This window comes from Podarcis liolepis (assembly GCF_965112155.1).
Source record: "Podarcis liolepis genome assembly, chromosome: 7".
Lineage (NCBI taxonomy): Eukaryota > Metazoa > Chordata > Lepidosauria > Squamata > Lacertidae > Podarcis > Podarcis liolepis.
Genome location: NC_139561.1, coordinates 86,397,710 through 86,415,198, shown reverse-complemented (window position 1 = coordinate 86,415,198; position 17,489 = coordinate 86,397,710). Strand labels below are relative to the sequence as shown.

The 17,489-nt window shown below is 49.9% G+C and overlaps 1 protein-coding gene and 2 long non-coding RNA genes across 4 annotated transcripts in view; 2 read left to right on the top strand and 1 right to left on the bottom strand.

Moving 5' to 3' along the window:
* Positions 1-7,775, bottom strand: part of PRKD2 (protein kinase D2) — a 60,085-nt gene extending 52,310 nt beyond the window's left edge. The window contains exon 1 of one of the 2 annotated variants that reach the window (XM_083515813.1): positions 6,190-7,775. In XM_083515813.1, the coding sequence (XP_083371939.1) occupies positions 6,190-6,429 (240 nt within the window). In that variant the 5' untranslated portion in view covers positions 6,430-7,775. Of the gene's footprint in view, positions 1-1,904; positions 2,073-6,189 lie in introns of those variants that run through there. The other variant, XM_083515814.1, reaches the window with a different exon arrangement.
* Positions 1-17,489, top strand: part of LOC310712738 — a 279,033-nt gene that overhangs the window by 201,689 nt on the left and 59,855 nt on the right. The window lies entirely within an intron of this gene.
* Positions 1-17,489, top strand: part of LOC310712751 — a 63,638-nt gene that overhangs the window by 4,292 nt on the left and 41,857 nt on the right. The gene's annotated exons all lie outside the window — the stretch shown is intronic.

Below are 17,489 nucleotides of genomic sequence, written 5' to 3'. Positions count from 1 at the left end.
ATAGAGATTGCAGAGATGGACCACGCAGAGAATGAACTAAGGAAGTTTAGTTGTCTGCACGGCTTTAGACGAGCCCAGAATGTGGCAGCGGAGACAGGATCCAGCTTCCCAAGAACCTCAGCCTCAATTCAAGCCAACAAGAAGCAGGTTTCTAGTCCTCATGGAAAGCTGATAGACGTTGCAAAAGCCGGGAAGGAGATTGAGCAAGTTTTAGTAGTAGCAAGAGGTGCCTTCTGCTCTCCCCATGACAACTACAATCAGAATTGAATGAAGGAGAAAAAGGGAAGTTAACATGCAAAATAGAAAAGATTATGCAAATTGGCTCTCAATCTGCCTAACCCAGAGTTCAGATTGCCTAAGGGCGGAACTTTGATATTACTGATTTGAGATGGGGTTTTTTTTAAGCATGGAATACAGCCCAGTGTTAGGGAATGAAGTTTACGGAGCAAAAAGACCAGAATGGACATTAATAACGTAGAAGAGCTTGCAGTACCCAAGCAAATCTCCACTCCCTCTAGTTTCTAGAAACTGGTGCAGAGAGTTCCACAGTTTATCTGCTGCAAATCTGCAGTTTGGGATGGCAGAGGGGTCTGTGTGACTCGGAGAAGGAGGCTTGCCTGTTTCTTAATACCCGGCTTGACTTAACTCTCCCTGGCAAAGATGCTTCCAAGTTTCCTCCAGCCCGGGCCTAAAGGATGTGGACGAGGGACGCTCCCATCCTGGAGACATCCCAAAGATTATCGCTCGGCCTCTCGGAACCAGGGACACTTCCCTTTCCTGCTCAGAGGGGAGAGAGGCAGCCAGCGTCTTGGCTGCTGTTTCCGCTCCTTTGCTGAAACATAAAATATCTGTATATATAGCACGAGGGGCCCTGGACCGGCTGGGAGAGGAGGGGAAAGAGTCCAGGCAGTGCAGTGGCCAGCGGTGGCGCGAGCCACAACATCGCCACACCACCCATCTCTCAGCCACAGATGCGGTACGTGGCCTTTGGAGAAACCGCTATTCTCGGTATGAGTCTCACGTCCCCTTCGCTTCGGGAACGATAGCACGCCTGACCCTATCTTGCAAGACCGTTGCAAAGATTACCGAGATCGTTTATGCAAAGCGCGACTCAAAAAGAGCTATGTAAATATTAGGGCTGCGACGAAAGGGAACTGCGACAGAATGTTGCAGTGCTGAGTTACTGCAGGATTCCAGCGACTCCATTGCTTGCTCCCTTCCTCCCAGTTTGAGGTTTTGTCCCTCTTTTGGGTGGTTCCCCCTGCAAGAAAAAGATTGCTCAAACCCCAGTAAGGTAAAGGTACCCCTGCCCGTACGGGCCAGTCGTGTCCGACTCTAGGGTTGTGCGCTCATCTCACTTAAGAGGCCGGGAGCCAGCGCTGTCCGCAGACACTTCCGGGTCACGTGGCCAGCGTGACGAAGCTGCTCTGGCGAGCCGGCACCAGCGCAGCACACGGAAACGCTGTTTACCTTCCCGCTATAAAGCGGTACCTATTTATCTACTTGCACTTAAGAGTGCTTTCGAACTGCTAGGTGGGCAGGAGCTGGGACTGAAAGACGGGAGCTCACCCCGCCGCGGGGATTCGAACCGCTGACCATATGATCGGCAAGTCCTAGGCACTGAGGTTTTACCCACAGCGCCACCCGCGTCCCTTCAAATCCCAGGGGTCCCCCCAAATTTGCAGCTGTCAGCCTCGTATGAATGGAACGGTGGTGCTCTTTAGGCCTAGGAAACTAGTGGTACTTACCCCCTGAAGATTATAAATTTGTATTTTACATCTATTTATGTAATGGGTTCACCGGGATTCCACACACAGCTCAGAACTAACTTCTGCCTCATCCAGCCTTGAGAGCATGCAAAACAAGAGTGCCTCTGAGCATGCGTTAAGGTCCCTCTCACCTACCTCAGAGAGACCCATCACCAATCTCTGCCTGTCTGAATTTTGAAAGAGGGCCTGTCAGGCGCGGCCTTAAGCCCCAGCACCTCTTATTTTAAAAACTGGGCTAGATTCTGGCCACCTGCATTTAAAGCACTGCAATAACAGTTTAAACAGTTTGCCCCAAAGGATCCTGGGAAGTGTAGTTTGTTAAAGGAGCTGAAAGGGGTCAGGATTTCGCAGAGCTACAATTCGCAGAGCGGTCTATCGATAATTCCCTCTGCTCCGGTAACTCTGGAGACTGTGAATACAGGTGATCTAACAACTCTCAGCACCCTTAAACTACAACTCCCAGGATTCTCTGGGGGAAGCCAGGGCAGTTTAAAGTGGTACATCAGGGTGCTTTGAATGTATGGTGTGAACATACATGGTTTCAGTGCAAGTCTGGCCAGGCAGGAGGGCTGTCAAAGGAAGGGTTAAGAAGCGAATGGTACTCAAACAGCTCTGCCAGATGGGAACTGTAGTCCAAAACATCTGGAAGGTACCGTGTGTGTGTGTGTGTGTGTGTGTGTGTGTGTGTTTGTGTGTGTGTGTGTGGACAGGGGGAGGCTGCCTCAATATACCGTATTTTTTTATCTATAAGACTCACTTTTTCCCTCCTAAAAAGTAAGGGGAAATGTGTGTACGTCTTATGGAGCGAATGCAGGCTGCACGGCTATCCCAGAAGCCAGAAGAGCAAGAGGGATCGCTGCTTTCGCTGCGCAGCGATCCCTCTTGCTGTTCTGGCTTCTGAGATTCAAAATATTTTTTTTCTTGTTTTCCTCCTCCAAAAACTTGGTGCGTCTTATGGTCTGGTGCGTCTTATAGAGCGAAAAAGACAGTATGTCACGCAAACAAAACTTCCAACATCTGCAGCAAGACACATGTTGACCATCAATTGGTTCTTATCCTCCCCTCCCCACAGCTCAGGGCGGCAGAAATATAGGCCTTCCTCCATTTTCTAGCTACAACAGCCCTGCGAAGTAGGTCAGGCCAGGAGAGGGGGACTGCCCTGAAGTTCAGCTGGTGGCATTCGGGATCATTCAAGGACTCCTAACTGGGTTTCCCCCAAAGGCTGCCAACATCATTTTATGACTTTATCGTTGCATCGATATCCTGCCTTTTCTCCAGAGAGCTCAAGGTGACCTAGATGCTTCTCCTCCTTTACATTTTATCCTCCCATCAACCCTGCACAGTAGATTAGGCTGGGAGAAAGTCATCTGGCGGGCTTTAGGGCTGAGAGAAAACTTCTTTTAGACTTGATTACTGTAACTCACTCTACATGGGGCTGCCCTTGAGACTGACCCAGAAACTCCAGCGGGTGCAGAATGCCGCAGTGAGACTCCTTACGGGGTCCTCACAGCGGGATCACATTCACCCGGTGCTATACCAGCTGCACTGGCTCCCGGTGGAGTACAGGATCAGGTTCAAGGTGCTGGTTTTAACCTTTAAAGACCTTTACAGCCTAGGACCCTCGTACCTACAGGACCGCCTCTCCTGGTATGTCCCACGGAGGACCGTATGGTCTTCAAATAAAAACATCTTGGAGGTCCCAGGCCACAGGGAGGTTAGGCTGGCCTCAACCAGAGCCAGGGCTTTTTCGGCCGTGGCCCCAATCTGGTGGAACGCTCTGTCACAAGAGACTAGGGCCCTGCGGGACTTGATATCTTTCCGCAGGGCCTGCAAGATGGAGCTGTTCCACCAGGCCTTTGGTCAGGGCGCAGCCTGACTCCCTCCTTTGGCAATCCTCACAGAACTCTAGCCCAATGGTTGCCCTTAATTTGATTTTGAATTGATTTTAGAATGAAGTGTTACTTTAGTGTTGTTAGCTGCTCCGAGCCCGGCTTCGGCTGGGGAGGGCGGGATATAAATAATAAAAAAATTATTATATTATTATTATTATTATTTTACTCGGCCTGCCCTTGAGAAACAGCTTGATCAACAGACATTAGCACACGAGGCTGAGGGAAACCGGTGCCTCCCCTCCAGTCATGGCCAGTCATGGTGGGAGTCCAGTGCCACCTGCAAGGCCACAGGCTTGTTTTCTCCTGCTCCGGAGGGTAGGACTCGAACTCATGGCTTCAAGTTACAAGAAAGGAGATTCCGACTAAACACCAGGAAGAACTTTCTGACAGTAAGAGTCTCCCTCAGGAGGTTGTGGACTCTCCTTCCTTGGAAGTTTCAAAGCAGAAGTTGGACGGCCATCTGTCATGGCTGCTTTAGCCCAGATTCCTGGGGGTTGGTCTGGATGACCCTCGGGGTCCCGTCCTCTCTACGGTTCTACAATTCCAATTGCAACTCTTGTTCCCGAAAGACCTTTGCGGGGACAAACTAAGTGTGTCTGTGCACAAGGCCTCCAACGTCGTACACATACAAACAGCAATGTTTACCTACAGATAAACACACAGCTGGATATGAAGCGTACACAAACAGCCTCCAATATACACAAAGGGCTGGGCAGACACACACAATAAAACACACACACAAATCACCACACCGGCGATGCCGTGTGAGTAATGAAATCACAGCACCCACACTCAGGCCCTTCAGACGTGAGGCTCCCTTTTTATTCATCTTACGCAGCACATCTGCCTTTGCAGAGTAAATGCACTTAAAAAAAAAAGCCTCCCGAAGGTCTCTGCCCCAAGGAGCCTGCATTTTATTTTGCTGCTAAAGAATACGAAAGAGAGGGAAGCATGACCAGAAGGGTCACAGTCAAAATGCATAAAGCGCATGGCTTACCCCATGGAACCCTGGAAACTGTAGTTTGCCGGAATTGCAGAGCTACGGTTCCCAGGATTCTTGTGGAAGGCCATGCACTTTCAGTGTGTCTCTGGCTGTGGGTTGGGAAGGGCAGCAAAACTGGTGCCCCCCCCCCATACAAGCTCCACCTTGGCACTTTATAGCTTCTGCCCGCCCCGGTGCCCTGCAGCCAGTCTGGCTCCCTGCCAGTTGGACCAAGGCGCACCAATGGCTTCTAAGGCTGTGCTCGGAATGGAAATGAAAGGGAGCAGCGGCTACCGGTCAACTGGCCACTCCCTGGCCACTGGCACTTGGCTGAGCTGGCCAGAGCCCAAAGCCAGGCAGGAACTGCTCACAGACCGAGAGGGGAGGGCCACCCCATAAGTGGCAAGGCTTCCCCCTAGTCTTCAGAAGGCGCAGAAAGAAATCTCGCGAGACTTCATCCAGTCTCACGAGACTTTGCCACAGGCTTGGTGGTGATGATGTTCTGTGGCACCTGTATCAAAGCAGGGATGGATTTACAGTGGTACCTTGGGTTAAGAACTTAATTCGTTCCGGAGGTCCGTTCTTAACCTGAAACTGTTCTTAACCTGAAGTACCACTTTAGCTAATGGGGCCTCCTGCTGCCGCACCACAATTTCTGTTCTCATCCTGAAGCAAAGTTCTTAACCCGAGGTACTATTTCTGGGTTAGCAGAGTCTGTAACCTGAAGCGTCTGTAACCTGAGGTACCACTGTATTTATTTTTTTTCAAAGCAGAAGCAGCCCCCACCCAGCAAACTGGCTTCGACCTGCGCCAGGAGAATCTGCAGGGAGGGAGGAACTGCAAACAGATGCCATGCCATGTACCACGCTTCCCTTTTGATGCCAAAGTACCACGTAATTCTTACCACGCTTCAGTGCTCACCAACTGGAGAGGAATAAAAAGTCCCCACACCCTGCTCACTGCCTTTTCTACCAGCACAAAACTTCAGGAACGGAAGACAGGGCCACATTCGCGGCCGAAAACTGCAGTAGCCAACCTGGCGTTCTTTCAGTTTTTAAAAAATATTTGTTACGCTATAATAAGCAAAGCGGTCCATTATCTTGCATACATGACCCAACAAGGGAACACGTGGATAACATGTTATCCAAAATATTGCCTTAGACCACTGAGGTAGAATCACAGAATTGTGGAATCGGAAGGAACCCCGAGGGTCATCTATTCCAACCCCCTGAATTGCAGGAATCTTTCACCGAACACGGGGCTAGAACCCCCAACCCTGAACTCAAGCCTTCTCTACCGACTGAGCTGCGCACAGCCTTTGACCAAATACAAAACCTAAAGCAGCCCAAAGCATCCACGCAGCCGCGATAGGCTCGCCTCTCCAGTTAATCCGGAGTTACTAACCCGGAGTAAAGATAAAACAACAACAAAGGCACGAGTTACGCATACACGATCCCAGACCCCCAGGCTTTGGAGACTTCCCCCGACGGAGGTCTCTTGCTCTCCCCCCTACCACAACCCCCTGCCCCCCCCTCGCCTTGCGCACCTTCTGATCCACGATGGAGCACGCCAGTTGCTTGACGTGGGCGAGATCGGAAGATGCGGGTAGCAGGACGAACTCGCGGGTCAGCCCGATCTGGATCTGGAAGGAGACGCCGTGGCAAGGCGAGGCGCCGGCCAGGGCGCACGACGGAACCGGCGCCGGCTCGGGGGCTGTTGCTGCTCCCGCTGCCGGGGACATTGGGGCTGGAGAGCAGGACGAGGAGCGGCCGGGAGGAGAGGCCATCGTGGTGCTGGTGGTGGCGTCGGGGCGGCGGTCGCCGGAGTCTCCCCGCCACCTCCCACCCCGCAAAACGGGGAGGGTCTCACATGGATGGAGGCTGGAGCGCCCGCTTGCCTGCCCGACGGTGCGCCTTGGTGCGCTCTGCGCGCGCGTCTCCAAAGGCCACCGGCGAAACCGTGCGCTCCTGATGCGCCAACAAACTTTTCTCTCCCTCTCTCGCTTTTCTTTCCCCTCGCCTTCCCCCCCTCCGCCCCGAGAAGGAAGTGCCTTGAGTGACAAGGCGCGGCGCCAATGGCGGGCGGCGGCGATGAAGTCACGACACCCCGCCCCGCCGCTCCGGAGTGGATCCGGAACGGCTGGCGAGGCACCGGGGAGCGCGCCGGGAGGAAGGAGGCGAGATGCGGCGCTGGCAAGCGAAACGGGGGCTCAGCGTGCACTGCGGGGCAGGGAGGGGGGGTGTCCGGAAAAACCAGCCTTGGGCGCATGGGAGAAAGAGTGCCCCTGAGCGCGTGCAGAGTGCATGTCGGCCGTCTCTTAGTCAACTCATTCGGGGGGGAAAGATTTGGTTTGCAGGTTAGTTTGAACCCCTGGCTCGCCTCTCTTTAAAAGGTGACTAGCTGATGCCTTTATTTTGTCCGCCGTTTAAGAAGTTGGAGAGAAAAGATGACGGTCTCTGCTCCGCAGGTGTTGCAGATCCTTCCAGTTTGCATTGCAGTGCGCTGGTGGGGAATCGGGGCTGGAGGCAGACCCTCTGTGCTCGTAGTTGGTTTCCAGGAAGATCCGGACTCCTCTCTCCAGGATTCGGGAAAGGCTGAGCGGAGTCTCTGCCCCGTAGCCATTACAAACCTCTCCAGCTGTGGCTAAGGGCGTGGAAGCCTCTTCCTGTCTTTCGACACCGTGCCAGCAGGTGTCAAACCTAATTGGGAGACGACGACAGCAGGGATGAGGAAAATCCCAAAGTTCCCTCGCTGCTGGAGACGACTCCCCGGAGGCTGCCCTGTTTTCTTCGCCGGCTACACTCATTCCATCAGCACGTCGTGCAAGAGCGCTCCCTGCTGGCAAACCCCGGCCTCCAGCCTCTCCTGTTTCGGTTCTTTATGCCAAAACCCAACCCTCGTAGGAAGGCGGGGGTTAAAAAAAACCCAAGAGAACCTCTGAGCCTGAACAAAGTGCTCACTTTTCACCTGAGTTAACCTCACCTGGTCCCCACCCAGCGAGGAATTTCCAGGTAGATTTTCACTATGCCAATCTGCATAATGACAGGGCCTCAGAACAAGGTAGAGGCTACCTTAGAGAAGGAAGTCGCAGAGGACTAAAAGCTTGCAGTTTGCAGGGGGGAAAGTATTATTATTATTCGACAGTGGAATTTGCTGCCAAGGAGTGTGGTGGAGTCTCCCTCTTTGGAGGTCTTTAAGCAGAGGCTTGACAACCATATGTCAGGAGTGCTCTGATGGTGTTTCCTGCTTGGCAGGGGGTTGGACTCGATGGCCCCTGTGGTCTCTTCCAACTCTATGATTCTATGATTCTATTATTATTACCTGACAGTACCAAACTATTGAAGGCTTTTCACCAAAACCAGACTAAACGTTTTTCCTTCTGCAGTGTTGGATGGCAGGTTGAGAGGAGTTCCCTTACCAGGACAGACTTTACTCGTGTGCGCAAGACATCGATTCTATAAAACATATTTTGCAGCACTGTGCGAAATATGAGGAAGCCAGGGCTGAACTGATATTACCCTTGCTGGTACCTTTCTTGGGAAAATCAGAGGCTCACTATGTCAGGTTCCTATTGGAAGACCGGACAAACGCTAGAACATTAGCAAAATGCTTGTTTAACCCGGAGGTAGGCTGTATGAATTGTGTATTGCTTTGTAATGATTTGTTGGGTCTCTGGACCGTAATAAAGATTGTATTATTATTATTATTATTATTATTATTATTATTATTATTATTTTAATGTACAATGCTGCCACCAAGTTAACCAGAGGTACTTTTGCAGTCAAGATTCTCTCTCTCTCTCTCTCTCTCTTTCTCTCTCTCTCTCTCTCTTTCTCTCTTTAATGCACTCATTCTGCACCGGGATGGAGAGCCTGTGATGGTATGGTGCTCAGGTTTAATCCTGCCATCTCCAGGTACGACTGGAAGAGACCACCTGCCCCAAACCCTTGAGAGCTGCTGCCAATCATGTAGACAATACTGAGAAAGATGGTCCACGATTAATAATAATAATAATAATTTATTATTTATACCCCGCCCATCTGGCTGGGTTTCCCCAGCCATTCTGGGCGGCTTCCAACAAAACACTAAAATACAATAACCTATTAAACATTAAAAGCTTCCCTAAACAGGGCTGCCTTCAGATGTCTTCTAAAAGTTTGATAGTTATTTTTCTTTTTGACATCTGGTGGGAGGGCGTTCCACAGGGCGGGTGCCACTACCGAGAAGGCCCTCTGCCTGGTTCCCTGTAACTTGGCTTCTCGCAGTGAGGGAACCGCCAGAAGGCCCTCGGCGCTGGACCTCAGTGTCCGGGCAGAACGATGGGGGTGGAGACGCTCCTTCAGGTATACTGGGCCGAGGCCGTTTAGGGCTTTAAAGGTCAGCACCAACACTTAGAATTGGGCTCAGAAATGTACTGGGAGCCAGTGTAGGTCTTTCAAGACCGGTGTTATGTGGTCTCGGTGGCCACTCCCAGCCACCAGTCCAGCTGCCGCATTCTGGATTAGTTGTAGTTTCTGGGTCACCTTCAAAGGTAGCCCCACGTAGAGTGCATTGCAGTAGTCCAAGCGGGAGATAACCAGAGCATGTACCACTCTGGCGAGACAGTCTGTGGGCAGGTAGGGCCTCATCCTGCATACCAGTTGGAGCTGGGGGACAGCTGCCCTGGACACAGAATTGACCTGCGCCTCCATGGACAGCTGTGAGTCCAGAATGATTCCCAGGCTGCGCACCTGGTCCTTCATTAAGGCAACTTTCTGTATTCCTGTGTTCCTAAGTGCTTGGTGATGTACTGGCAAAGGGAGCTCAGGCAGTTAGAGCGTGCAGTGCTGATAACGCCAAGGTTGCAGGTTTGATCCCCACATGGGGCAGCTGCACGCAGGAAAGGAGGAGGACCCAAAATAAAGGTGTGCCTGCCCTTTAAATTGCCCGCCCTGGAGTCCAAGACCACCCCCAGAAACATCATACATAAATCACAGAAGGAGTGTAGCTCAAGACAACCCCCAGGCACATCATACCTACATCACAGAAAAGGCGGTCTACAACAGAAATCTGAGTGCCTTGTTTAACTCCTGTCTGGCAGGTTACCTGTTAATGCTTACTTGATTGGATACCCTGGGTAGCCTGGCCAGTCTTTTGTAATGATAAATACTTAGTTCCTGAGCCAGGTCACGGGCTCACCCTATTCGTACACAGACATACCCTTAAGACAGGATTTGTGAAGGAAAAGACAATGGGGAGGCTTTTCCATTTCCCTTGAACTTGCAGAGAAATCATTTGGTCAATTTGGGAGAGACAAAATGGTTTCAGGGCTGTTTTCCTGTGCTGCTTCAGACATGAGGTTTATATATTTATGTATGTATGTATGTATGTATGTATGTATGTATGTATGTGTTTGCTTGGTACATTTATGAACATTTATTATATATCTATAAGACCTTACATTTTTTTATTTCACCCCGATGGCGACCTCTTTTGCTCTCTCGCTTCTTGGCTTTTTCCTCCTCCTCCCCTCTCCTTTTCCTTAAAAACTGGCAGAGTTCTTCAGGAGGCTGGTGTGGTGTAGGGGCTAGGAGCCTGCCATGATTTGGAAAGCCTGGAATTCCCTTCGGGCAGGCCTCTTCCTCTCCCGCATCTGCAAAATGGGGATAATGACACTCACATGCAGCACAGCCCAGGCTTGTGGCTGCCACATCAAGGAACTCGGAAGCACGAAGGGATTTATCCAACATTAGTCATGCTTAGAGTAGACCGAACAAAACCCATGCAGCTAAGCTAGTCGTGCCTGTTCATTTCATGTATGAGTAACACGGGGCACAATCCTAATTATTTCCCCCACTGCTTTAAGGAGGGGCGGCGGAAGCAGAGTACACATTCTGCATGCAAGAGACTCTTGGTTTGAGTCCCTTGGTGGCTCTAGCTGAAGAGGATCCCAGCGGAGGGGCTCCCTTGCCGAAATAATAATAATAATAATAATAATTTATTATTATTATTATTAAAGCAGAGGCATCACCTTGCCAACAAAGGTCCGTATAGTTAAAGCCATGGTTTTCCCAGTAGTGATGTATGGAAGTGAGAGCTGGACCATAAAAAAGGCTGATCGCCGAAGAACCTATGCTTTTGAATTCTGGTGCTGGAGGAGACTCTTGAGAGTCCCATGGACTGCAAGAAGATCAAACCTATCCATTCTGAAGGAAATCAGCCCTGAGTGCTCACTGGAAGGACAGAGCCTTAAGCTGAGGCTCCAATACTTTGGCTACCTCATGAGAAGAGAAGACTCCCTGGAAAAGACCCTGATGTTGGGAAAGATGGAGGGCACAAGGAGAAGGGGGCGACAGAGGATGAGATGGTTGGATAGTGTTCTCGAAGCTACCAGCATGAGTTTGACCAAACTGCGGGAGGCAGTGGAAGACAGAAGTGCCTGGTGTGCTCTGGTCCATGGGGTCACGAAGAGTCGGACACGACTAAATGACTAAACAACAACAACAACATTTATTATTTATACCCTGCCCATCTGGCTGGGCTTCCCCAGCCACTCTGGGCAGCTTCCAGCACAATATTAAAATACAACAATGCCTCAAACATTAAAAGTTTCCTTCACATGTCTTCTAAAAGTCTGGTAGTTGTTTTTCTCTTTGACATCTGGTGGGGGGGGGGGTTCCACAGGGCGGGTGCCACTACCGAGAAGGCCCTCTGCCTGGTTCCCTGTAGCTTAGCTTCTCGCAGTAAGGGAACCGCCAGAAGGCCCTCGGAGCTGGACCTCAGTCTCTGGATAGAACGATGGTGGTAGAGACGCTCCTTCAGCAAGCCACTTTCATAGGTTTCATACGTTTTATATATCCTTCCCTTTTTTGCAGGAAATTCCCTTATTCCAGCACCATTTCCCGCTGCTTCCCACTGCTGTCCCGCATTGTTAGATATCCCGTAGACTGTCCCCGGAACAGGTGAGGCTGCTGATCCCTTATTTTCAAATCTGAAAGTTGACAGCTATGTTTATATTCCTGATGGGGTTACCTGCCATGTGAAGCACACTAAAGGATTGCAATCTCCATTTCTTTCCAAATAAGTCCACAAGGAACTCGCCCTCAAAAGCACTGAGTGTGCCAGATGCCCCCATGGATCTCAGTTATCCACTTGCGGGGGAAAAAGAACGATCCACACCCAACTCTCTTCCACTTCTTTGCCTAGCTGCCTGGCGGGCGACTCTTGCTACCCATCCAGCGGCGACCAGGCTAGCGGCTGTTTACAAGCCTGAGTTAATCTGATGGCGGACATTTAAGCAATTGACAATTACTTAGAAAGTTGACAACCCTTGTTAATAAATTTATTTTTTTGCTGCTTTTCCGGTGTGTCTGTGTGGATTTCCATGCCGTCTCCAGGGTTTTAGACTGCTTGGCTTCAGAGAAAAAAGTATTTTTCCATGCAACGGCTGCAGCTCGGACTTTGGTGGCAAAGGGGTGGAAGGAAGAAGAAGTCCCGACAATAACGGATTGGCAGAACAAGCTACAAGAATTTGCTGAAATGGCGCAGTTGACAAATACCCTGAGAGGCAATTCAAAACAAAAAATTATGGAAAAGTGGGATAGATATAAGATATATCTGTATTCAAAAATACAGTAAAGGTTCGCTATCTATGCTAGCATTCGATTGACATTGGAGAGAGACTGAGTTGAGAAATAGGACCAAGGGTACATAGTGATACAGGAATGTATTAGATAAAATGTAAAGAAATATACAATAATAGGAGTACATTCATTTGTAAAAAAAAAAAAGGAATATACAACGGGATAGACAGGAAGTCCAAAGTGTTGGTACATATATTATTTTGGAGTAGTTTTTTTGTCCTTGTTTTTTTCCTTTTAGTATATAAACTTTGTATACATGTTGAAAATTATAGTATAATAAGCCTTGTGATGTAATAGGATAATGTTTACCGATGTAACATAAGAACTTTAATAAATAAATAAAACTCAAAACAAGAGAGAGAGAGAGAGAGAGAGAGAGAGATCACTATGGTGTTATCTTAGAAAACAGCGTGGCTGCGACTGTGCTAAAGGAACCCTGCATTTTGGATTTGGCACCAACCTACTATTGATCTCGCTGCTGTGTATTTGCATTCGCCTAGTACCAGCTCTCCAGGGTTTCAGGCATGAAAGTCTTTCTTCCAGCTGTGCTGGAGCGATGAGCCGATTTGAACTTGGAACCTCTGGCATGCAAACCAGGTGTTCCAACACTCCAGCCCTCTCTGAGCTGCCTTCCTGTCCCCTACCTCGGCTGGCAATATTCAGAAAGCAGGTGGAGTCGCAAGAAGCGTATCCTCTCTCGGCTCCCTTAGGAGGGGCCGATTCGCTCCCGCCTTCCTGTCGCTTGCGCCTTGCAGAAACATCCTGTTGGAAGGGAAAGGCACTCCAGGATAAGCCAGCCACAACTTCCCCCTTGGTGTAGACCGTGGGTAGGCAAACTAAGGCCCGGGGGCCGGATCCGGCCCAATCTCCATCTAAATCCGGCCTGCGGATGGTCCGGGAATCAGCGTGTTTTTACAGGAGTAGAATGTGTCCTTTTATTTAAAATGCATCTCTGGGTTATTTGTGGGGCCTGCCTGGTGTTTTTGCATGAGTAGAATGTGTGCTTTTATTTAAAATGCATCTCTGGGTTATTTGGGGGGGCATAGGAATTTGTTGGTTTTTTTTCCCTTCAGAATATAGTCCGGCCCCCCACAAGGACTGAGGGACAGTGGACCGGCCCCCTACTGAAAAAGTTTGCTGACCCTTGATGTAGAGGCACATAGAGAGCCCAGGAGTCGCAGTCCTCAGAGATCATTAAATGCTTATTCTGAAGGATGCACTACGTTGAAAGAACCAAGGTGGGCATTGCCTTAGCATCTTTTTGCGAATAAGCAACCAGGTAACTGTACTCTTCCCAGGTAGAACGCCTCTGAACCTGAAGCTTCCATAAAGCTATTTGTTGTTGTTTAGTCGTGTCCGACTCTTTGTGACCCCATGGACCAGAGCACGCCAGGCACTCCTGTCTTCCACTGCCTCCCGCAGTTTGGTCAAACTCATGCTGGTAGCTTCGAGAACACTGTCCAACCATCTCCTCCTCTGTCGCCCCCTTCTCCTTGTGCCCTCCATCTTTCCCAACATCAGAGTCTTTTCCAGGGAGTCTTCTCTTCTCATGCGGTGGCCAAAGTATTGGAGCCTCAGCTTCAGGATCTGTCCTTCCAGTGAACACTCAGGGCTGATTTCCTTAAGGATGGAGAGGTTTGATCTTCTTGCAGTCCATGGGACTCTCAAGAGTCTCCTCCAACACCAGAATTCAAAAGCATCCATTCTTCGGCGATCAGCCTTCTTTATGGTCCAGCTCTCACTTCCATACATCACTTACTGGGAAAACCTCTTCATGGATCACTGCCTTGCCGTGGCGAAGGGGCTTGAACAACTCAGAGAAGCTATGAACTATGCCATGCAAGGCCACCCAAGATGGACAGGTCATAGTGGAGAGTTTTGACCAAACGTGATCCGCCTGGAGCAGGAACCGGCAAGCCACTCCAGTATCCCTGCCAAGAAAACTCCATGGAGAAAGACAACAGGCATAAAGCTATTGTCTATTATTAACTTCTATTTACACCCTGCCTTTCAGCGTCCTCATAAGTGACGTACAAAACCAGCTAGGATCCCTGAGGACGTGGGGCTTCCAGCACCAGCCAACTCTGAGCTACAAAGATGTCTGCATACACGACGCAAAGGCTGGCAGCATCAACCCTGCTATGTGAGAATCCCTTGCAGACGACCGCAGTGCCCGGAGACAGACTGTCAGGTTGGGCATCCATAGCAGGGACCAGAGGAGGAATGACCTCTGGGAGGAGCACACAGAGAAGAAATGCCACGGTGCATCTGCAGCAGCACAACCAGACACCTTCCTCTGCCCCGGCTGCAACGAAACATGTCTGTCCTGCATCAGTCTCTGCCTCACGCCTCCTTGCCTCCTGAGACAGACGTATGCCAGCAGAGGCTCAGTGGTGAGGCCATCTTACCCACCATTACTCTTTCATGTATCCTGGCCCTGAGAACTGGGGTGTTGGGGCTGAAGGCTAGTGTACCCTCACCTCAAATGCAGTCTCAAAATGACCGCGATCGCTCGTTTAGTCAAACGAAGCTGCTTCTCCCCTTGATGGATGATGGGCCTTCTGGAGAGTTGATGAATGGGTTCGCAACCCAGAAGGCAATTTGTACCAGCGCTGTAGAAGTGATTAATAACATACCCATGCCTGTGTTAATCAGGGCTGTCAAAAGCTTTTAATTAACTGCCTGGCTTTTGTCTGATTAATGAATGAAATTAAAGTACATTTACCTAACTGAAAGGTTCAGCAGAGCGCCCTTTCTTGAGGTTTGGAGGCAGCACAGAGTCTCGTCGGCGTGCAAAACATAGCTGACGCAGAATCGACGTAAGGAATGAGCTACTGTGGAAAGGCAGTGCCTCTCTAAAAAATCCCCATCTAATTAGGGAATGTGGAATAGTTCCGATTATGCTCACACGCCAGAGTCACAATGGCGCCCAACCTCTTTTGTGACAGAAGTTCAAGGCCCATCAGTGTTTCTGAAAATCCAAGATTTGAAGATATACCAAGGTGGGTTCCTAGGGAGTGCTATGGCTGTAAGGCAGCAACTACTTCCCTGGGAGTAAGCCCTAAGGAATGACGCTCAATTTGTCGCCGCAGTTCTCTGCACGGCAGCCCATAATATTATGTACATTTCTTATCTGGCTTTCACCATAAAGAGTGGGCTACAGCAATGTAAAAATACAAGATTACAGTGGTACCTCAGGATAAGTACTTAATTCGTTCCGGAGGTCTGTACTTAACCTGAAACCGTTCTTAACCTGAAGTACCACTTTAGCTAATGGGGCCTCCTGCTGCTGCCGCACCGCTGGAGCACAATTTCTGTTCTCATCCTGAAGCAAAGTTCTTAACCTGAAGCACTATTTCTGGGTTAGCAGAGTCTGTAACCTGAAGCGTATGTAACCTGAGCTACCACTGTATTGTTAAAACAATTTGCAATGGGTCCTTAAAAAAAATCTATGTCAGGGTTCGGGTTGTGTCTTCAGCAACTGAAGAAAGCTATACAAAGCTAAGCCTCTCCCCATGTGAACAGACCCAGAGTGTGCAATGGTCATCTGAGGCCTTTCTACATGTGTCCCCGCCTTGGGAGGTCCAGAGAGTGGCAACATGAGAACAGGGCCTTTTCGGTGGTGGCTTCCCACATGTAGAATGCTCCCCACAGGGAGGCTCAGCTGGAAGCATTGTTACTTATAATAATAGAATCAAAGAGTTGGAAAGGAACACGAGGGTTATCTAGTCCAAACCCATGCCATGCAGGGACCTCAACTATACCTGACAGATGGCCATCCCATCTCAAATGAAACCTCAAATGAAGGAGAGTTCACCACCTCCCGAGTCCACTGTCAAACAGCTCTTCTCAGAAAGATCCTGATGTTTAGTTGGAATCTCCTTGAAGCCATTGGTTCGAGCCCTAACCTCCAGAGCAGGAGAAAACCAACTTGTTCCATCATCCATGTGACAGCCCTTGAGATATTTGAATGTGGCTATCCTATCTCCTCTCAGTCTCTCCTCTTTTCCGGGCTAAGCATGCCCAACTCCCTCAACCGTTCCTCATCAGGCTTGGTTTCCAGACCCTGGATCATCTGGGTTGCCCTCCTCTGCCCACCTTCCAGCTTGTCAATATCCTTCTTAGATGGTGGTGCCCAGAACTGGGCATAGTATTCCAGGTGTGGTTTGACCAAGGCAGAAGAGAGCAGTAACCAGGTAATCAGAACGCAGGTAGCACATAAAGTGTTACCTCGGGTTAAGAACTTAATTCGTTCTGGAGGTCCGTTCTTAACCGGAAACTGGTCTTAACCTGAGGTACCACTTTAGCTAATGGAGCCTCCCGCTGCCGCCGCTGTGCAATTTCTGTTCTCATTTTGAAGCAAAGTTCTTAACCCAAGGTACTATTTCTGGGTTAGCGGAGTCTGTAACCTGAAGCGTCTGTAACCCGAGGTACCACTGTATAAACCGCTGAGCCTATTGGACTTGCTCCCATTGCTTTGTCCCAGCTACTGCCAACATAGCAGTTCAAAAGCATGCCAGCACAAGTAGATAAATAGGTACCAGTGCAGCGGGAAGGAAAATGGTACTCCTGCTTCCATCACGGTCCTGTGTGTGCCAGCAGAGGTTTAGTCCTGCTGGCCACATGGCCCTGAAATTTGTCTGTGGACAAACGCCGGCTGCCTCGGCCTCAAAGCAGGGGTGAGCGCTGCACCCCATAGTCTAACTTAACCATCCAGGGGTCCTTTACCTTACCTTACCTTGAGCAGTAACTATTAATGTGCAAAATAAACTACCAACACCTTCTGCTGTTCTTCAGATCCAAGGTCTCTGTACGGAAAATTGCTTTCCTTCAGATATTTGGCTCTAAGTTGTTTAGAACTTCAAACGCTCATGTGAGCCAGTAGGATAGGCAAACAGGATGCAGATACTTAAAAATGGTCAGGAAGCGAGGTTCATTTGAGAAGCGATGGCAGGAGGCAGGTGGCCCTGGCTGCTGCCCAGAGGGCTCCTTTACAGGAGGGCAGCAGAGATGCCCACCTCTTGGCCCCAAAGAAGCCAGAGCAATGCCCCCCTTTCCCTGCCCCTCATGCCCCCACCTAGTTCTGCGACCTGGCTGGCCCCACAACATTTCACCACGAGCTGCCCATGCAGAACAGTTGATGTGCCACCCAGCAACTCCCTGAGCCCTGGGGCACAGCTTGGTTTCTGGTCCCATGCCCAAGTGAGCAGGACGGCAGGTGTGG